The 7,358-nt window shown below is 33.3% G+C and overlaps 1 protein-coding gene across 1 annotated transcript; it reads left to right on the forward strand.

Annotated features, from left to right (window-relative positions):
* Window positions 1–1,619: 1,619 nt before the first annotated feature.
* Window positions 1,620–2,553, forward strand: LOC136228680 (calmodulin-like protein 30). Its single transcript, XM_066017130.1, has one exon. It carries the CDS (start codon window positions 1,648–1,650, stop codon window positions 2,230–2,232), a length of 585 nt encoding a protein of 194 aa, XP_065873202.1. The 5' UTR covers window positions 1,620–1,647; the 3' UTR covers window positions 2,233–2,553.
* Window positions 2,554–7,358: the final 4,805 nt, after the last annotated feature.

The raw sequence follows: 7,358 nt of genomic DNA on the forward strand, positions 1-7,358 counted from the left end.
AAAACATGAAAACATGGAAAAAAAGGGGAAAACACGAAAATGTGAAAAAAAAATAATGTTAAAAACACGAAAAAAGCTTTCACATTTTCGGCATTTTTTTGTACATTTTCTCGTGTTATTAATGTTATTGTGTTTTTTTTACATTTTTTCTTCATTTTTTCGCGTTTTTACGTTTAGTTTTTCCATTTTTCCATTTTTCATGTTTTCTTTTTTTTTCCGTTTTTTATTTTTGTATTCTGTTACTTTTTCGTGTTTTGTTTGCATTTTTCTTCTTTTCATGTTTATTGTATTTTTCATGTATTGTCATGTTTTTGTGTTTTAACATTTTTCGTATTTTTGTATTTTTCTTATTTTTTCACGTTTTCGTGTTTTTTGTATTTTTCACGGTTTTGTATATTTCGTGTTTTATCACTTTTTGTGTTGTTCATGTTTTGTGCCTTTTCAAGTGTTTGCTCTTTTTTTTTATGTTTTTGTGTTTTTCGTATTTTGTTCACCTTTTCATTTTTTTGCGGGTTTTTTTTTCATATTCTCGTGTTTTGTAACGTTTTCACGTTATTCATGTTTTTCGTGTTTCATATTTGTTGTATTTTTATATTTTTTTAACGTTTTTCCCATTTTTCTCTCAACGCATATGTTTTGGGAAAATGTTTTACCCTTTTGAAAAGGGTAAAACATTTTCCTTTATTTCTTCATTCTTTTTCCATTGACTTACCACTTATTTTTCTTTGACTTATTTTCTTGCCCAAACAAACACTGGAAAATTGGAAAAATATTTTCCTGCAGAATATTTTCTCCCAAACAAACAGGGCCTAAGAGTTTGTTATTTCTCATGTATATGTCATTACACCCGTAGATTTTTTTTTTTATCTAAAATGGTTGTAATTAAACTAAAAATAAAATTTAGTAATCTTGTTAAAATAAATAAAATTTATTAATATTTTTAAAAATAAATCACAGTGATTTTGATTATTTTCAAATACAGTCACATGTTTTAAAAAGTGAGAAACTCATACCTTTATTTAAATTTGTTGGTAAATATATGGTCCAAATAAAAAAATGACCTCAAATTTGGTGATTTTATATATATGGTCCCATTTTTTTCTATGTTAAGAGATTAAACGATTTTTTTTATTATGAACAATGTTTGGCAGCGAAAATCAGCATAAGGTACTCTATCCATTCCTTTATATAAGTTATTGTAGGATATTTCATATAAATTAAGAAATATATTGGTTAACTAAAAAAAATTATCTATCATGTCACTGTTGGGGAATAAGTATTGGAATATTAAAAAACACATGTACTAATACAAAATTTTTAATATTTAGACCAAAAAGCTAAACTAAAAGTTTTTGAAATCCTAGAATGACTTAATAAAGAAGAAAATGGAGGGAGTACTAATTTATTACATTTTCAATCATGTAATTGTATTTTTGAAAATGGTCGAAAAGTATAATTTATTATTGTAATTTCGTTTTTTAAAGGAAAACATATCATAATGAATTCACATGGTGAGTACCACTCCATAATGATAACCACTTGCTTTTGTGACATTGCATATTCTCCTTGCCGCGTTAACGGATAAAAAAGCTTATTAATTATATGCATATAAACGAACCTTAATTCTACAGTCCAATCCAACCCAAAATGTCATCAAGAAACAGCATGAGTTTTCTCAATTTCCATGGTCTTTCAAAAAAACCCTCATCAAATTACAAACAAAAACAGACATCAAATTACAAACAAAAACAGACATCAAATGTGCCCCAAACCTCTAATTCCCCCCAACCAAACGAAGAAGAAATGAAATGGGTATTTTCAAAATACGACACCAACAAAGAAGGAAAGATTTCACGGCAAGAATTTCAGTCAGCCATGAGAGGTTTAGGGAACAATAAGGGAATGAGCGAATCAGAGATGGGTAAAGCATTTGAAGCTACGGATATGAATGGAGATGGGTTTATAGAGTTTAAGGAATTTATGGAGATGATGAGTAATTTGGGGGATGGAGTGAGGAGTAGCGATCTTCAAAGTGCATTTCAAGCTTTTGATTTGGATGGAAATGGTAAAATAAGTGCACAGGAATTAATGGAGGTTTTGAGGAAATTGGGGGAGAGATGTAGCTTGGATGCTTGCCGGAAAATGATACGAGGAGCTGATTCCGATGGGGATGGTTTTATTGATGTTAATGAATTCATCAACATGATGACTAGTAATATCAAATCATCCTAGTTTTTTTTTTTTTTTTTTGAAAATGGAGAATAAAGGAAGAAGATTTAGACATCCCAATAATAAGATTGACATCACCCAAACCTCAAAATCCAAAGAGCTAACGGACTTTCTAGCGTAATGTCAAATCATCCTAGTTTAGAAAAACAAATAGCAACGGACTTTCAAGCGGAATAAATATTTGCGTTGTAATTTCACTTTGTCCAGAATCCGTCGGATTAGACAACAGTCTGTTTCTTGCTCCACTGTATATATATTATGAGTTCAATGTTTTTTTTTTTTAATATCTGAAATAAAAAACTAAACTTTATAATTACTGCTTAAGCCTCCCAGATGTCATATATTAGAATTGGGGAAAGAAGGAAAAGTTGAAGCGATCTTATAAACAATGAAATTTATTTTTAAAACAATTGACATTAATTAAGAGCAATTGCCTGTATTTTTTTAGAAGTTAAATCTTGATGGTAACCTCGGACAGATTTTTAGAAGTTAAATCTTGATGGTAACCTCGGACAGATCATTAGAGATTTCTGTTATAAATTTAATAAATTAATAAGATAATAAATTTTTTTGAAACAATCCTTTATTTTTTTTGGTAGGAACAGAAAAAGAAAGAAAAAACTAAGACAAAGACTAATCCGGAATTAGTCTAGGGAAGCTAACCCCCAATACATCTTCCAAAAGAAGAGGAGATAAATAATCAGGAGAAGAAGATAAGGTTGTAATGCCCAACATCCTCTCGTGTCCATCAGCCGCCAAACGATCTGCAACCCGGTTTTGTTCTCTGAAGATATGACTAAAACTGATGCAGTCAAAGGAAGAGTAAAGTCTTCTAATACCTTTGATTAAATTTTAGCTATTTAAACAAATAGCATTATCCTTGGAGATCATTTTAATCGCTTCGAGGTTATCCAATTCAACAATCAACTTCTTCAACCTCAGGCTCTTGGCCAGTCTAAGGCCAGAAAAAATCCCCCAAATCTCAGCTGAAAAAGACGAGCCCAAGCCCAGATTATGAACAAACCCAGACAGCCAAGCACCCCCATCGTCCCTTAGAGCACCTCCTGCAGAAATTCTACCATCTTGAAGGCAAGAGCCATCCGTGTTTAATTTAACCATACCTTCCCTCGGCCTACACCAATCAAGGAGGTGAATACTCTTCTTTTGGATAGATCTAGTAAGAGCATCTCCTTTGAAACTCTCAACAATATTAGATAATTTTTCCGAGAAGAACTCTCTCAAATTGGGAAGAAAAACAGTCTTCTTATCAAAAATCTCCTGGTTCCTCCAATTCCAAATCTGATGACAGACAATAGCAAAGAAAATATCACCATGCTCAAGATCAGCCAACAACTTCCCCTTAATCCCATCAACAAACTAGTCAATATCAGAGTAGGTCAAGAAAATTGAAATCAAATGATGGGGGAGAACTTTCATCCACACCTCTCTACTCTTAGTGCAATCCCTAAGAGCATGGCAAATTGTTTCCACATGCCCTCTGCATCTGCTACAAGCACCAGAATCCACCAGATGCCATCTATTTCTATCAGAATTAGTCAGCAGCCTATCCTTGACACTGAGCCAGAGAAAGCTCCTGATACGGTAGGGGATTTTTAAAGCCCAAATAAGCTTCCAGACGTCAGAAAGGGGACCTGCCTCATTTAGATTGAAGGCCTCACAGGCAGACTTACAGGTATAAGCCCCGTTTTTAGACAATGCCCAACAATGACTATCCTTATCTTCCTCCTTATTACTAATCTTAACCCCTCTAATCCTCAGGAGAGTATCCAGGTTGAGAAAAGAATCAAATTTAGACCAAATCCAATCCCCCTCAGAGTCCACCACATCAGCAATCCTCTGATTACGGATGTTCTCAGGCGGCAGGGAAATACACACTTCTAATAAGGATTTTCCACCAATCCAGACATCATTCCAGAAACTGATAGACTTCCCATTTCCCACCTCCCAACCAATCCCAGAGCAAAATTCTGGAAAAACAGAACTGAGGCCTTTCCAAAGAAAAGAACAGTTAACAACTCTCTCCTTAGGACCCCCAAAAATCCTATCTTTCCTATATTTCCCACAAAGAAAATGAACCCAAAGAGAAGAGGGAAATTGCCACATTCTCCACAGCAGCTTCATTAATAACACTTTGTTATTGTCCTTGGCTTGTCTAATCCCTAGGCCACCCATGTTTTTAGGTTGACAAACCTCCTTCCAAGGAACCAGGTGGATCTTTTCCCCCTCTGTGGAGTCCCCCCAAAGGAAGCGACGATTAATTTTGTCAATATCATTAAGAACAGGCTCAGGCAGCCTACATGCTTGCATAATATGATTCGGAACCGCACCATTGACAGACTGAATCAAAGTAAGACGGCCCACCAGAGAGAGAGATCTAGCTTTCCAGCTGGCACAATTCGCACTAGTTTTGTCGATAGTCTCTTTAAAGGATGCTTTGGATACTCTATCACTATGAAGAGGAACCCCCAGATACTTATCCAAAGAATTAGTCAAAGGAATACCAGAGATTTCACTTAGTCTTTTGCAGACACTCTTACTCATGTTTTTAGAACACAACATTCTGGATTTTTGGATATTGAGTTTTTCGCCAGAAGCCGTGCAGAAGCAGTTAAGGATGTCCATAACCACACCAATTTGCTCCTCATTCCCCTCCACAAAAATCATAACATCATCTGCGAAAAACAAATGGGTAATCGAAGGACAAAATCTGTTAATGGCAACCGGGTGGAAGTTTCCATTATCCACAGCTTCTTGGATAAGATGAGACAACCTTTCCATAGCAATAACAAATAAGAAAGGGCTCATAGGATCCCCTTGACGGATACCCCGAGAAGGAGTAAACTCTTCAGACATATCACCATTGATCAGAACCTGAAAACAAGGAGAAGAAATGCAGGCCTCGATCGATCTCCTCCAGCTATCCGGGATGCCAGCTCTCTTCAGACTATCTAGAAGAAAATTCCAGTTTAAGCGGTCATAAGCTTTCTCCAGATCCATCTTAAGAGCTACAAAACCTTTCCTACCCTTCTTTATTTTCATGGAATGAACCATCTCCTGGGCTATAACAACATTATCCATCATCTGTCTGCCAGAAACGAAACTGCCTTGGTTTTGGCTAATAATATCAGGAAGAATACACCTGAGCCTATTAGCCACAATTTTTGTAATAACTTTGTACAAAACATTACACAGACTAATAGGCCTCATTTGTAAAAAGGAGGAAGGTTTCTCAACTTTCGGAATCAAGACCAGAAGAGTTTTATTAACAAGCCTAATATCTTCAGTACCATTGAAAACTCCTTTAATAAAACTATAAATACCTTCCTTCACAGTATCCCAATGCTTATGGTAGAAACAGGCAGGAATCCCATCAATTCCAGGAGCTTTGGTGGCTCATATACTAGAGAATGCCAGATCAATCTCTTTCTGGTCAATAGGATGAAAAGCTTCCTGAATAGCTTCCTCATCCAAACTAGGAAAAGAATTCCTAGACAGAGCTTTATTCAGATCCACACTCTCCTCCTTGAATAAGGCCATGTTCTTTATTACTTAATTTCAGTAACAATCAGTTCAGTTCAGTTCAGTTCAGTTCAGTTCAGTTCAGTAGTAATCAGTTCAGTTCAGTTCAGTTCAGTTCAGTATTCAGTTTCAGTATTCAATAATTTATCATTATTTATTATAATTATTATATATTATTATTATTTATATATAATTTATTATTATTATCATTATTTATTTATAATTTCAGCAATTTATTATAATTATTATAATTTATTATATATTAATTTATCTATTTTCATTATAATTATATTTATATATAATTTATGCTTTATCATTATATATATTATCATTATTTATTATAATTATAATTATTTGGTGCAACTTATTTGCAAATTTTGCGAAAAGTAAATAAATATTATATTAATACGTTTACATTACAATGCTCTAAAAAATTAACTGGCTCAACTACCTTAATATCTCAAATAGTGCAATTTTATCCCTAATATTAGAAGCCAATAGCAATTTTACCCTTAACATTGATAAATTGAGTCAAGATTTTGTATTCATATGAAAATTCATATTTAGACGTTAGGAGTAAAATAACCCCGGACCCAAAACGTTAAAGGTATTTTTGTACCTTAATACTTAATTGTAATAAAAAGTTAAGAGTGTGTATTCATATAAAAATTTGTATTTAATTTCATAGGCTTTAAATTATATATAAATTTGTGTTTGTATGTAATTTATATTTTTAATTTAAATTAGACTCATTTTTATTTAATGTCATAGGATTTTATCGAGCCTAGATTTTATTTGATATTTAATTTAGTTTAATCTTTAATAATATGTTTATTTATTATTGATATTATTTTTTTTGGTAGAAATATTATTATTATTATTATTATTATAAGCTTATTAATGTCCAATATTATCATTAAATTATTTTAAAGTCTAATATCATCATTATTGTTACGTTCGATTAAATTCGGTTAAGTTCGGTATCATTCAGTTAAGTTAAGTTCAGTAGCATTCAGTTAAATTCAGTTCAGTTCAGTATTCAGTATCATTCAGTTCAGTTCAGTTCAGTTCAGTTCAGTTCAGTTTTTTTCAGTAATAAAGAACAGAGTCTTTATAAAAATTAAGGGCCAAGCGACGAATGTCCTCATCCTCATAGACCCGGTCTCCATTTGAGTCTTTGATAGCATTGATCTGATTCCTCTGCCTTCTAATAATAGTAGAAAGGTGAAAAAATCTGGTATTTCGATCTCCATCATTAATCCAAGCCTTCCTTGATTTTTGAAACCAAAGGAACTCTTTCTGCCTCAACACAACTTCTAATTCCTTCTGGAGAGATCTAAGAAAACAATTCAAGCTATGATCGAATCTCACCTCCAAATTACGTTGAATGCCTTCAATTCTGCTAAGAAGTTTATTCTTCCTTATGATAATATGGCCAAAGATATTCCTGTTCCAATCCACCACATTCCTTCTAAAACCCTCAGCAGCAAGGAGAACATTGGAATGGGGTTTTCAATTATCCTGAACAAAGTTTCTAAACTCTGGGTGAGATTCCCAGGCTACCTGGTACCTAAAAGGTCTATTCCCTT

Source organism: Euphorbia lathyris, chromosome 5 (assembly GCF_963576675.1).
Source record: "Euphorbia lathyris chromosome 5, ddEupLath1.1, whole genome shotgun sequence".
In the NCBI taxonomy this organism is placed as follows: Eukaryota; Viridiplantae; Streptophyta; class Magnoliopsida; order Malpighiales; family Euphorbiaceae; genus Euphorbia; species Euphorbia lathyris.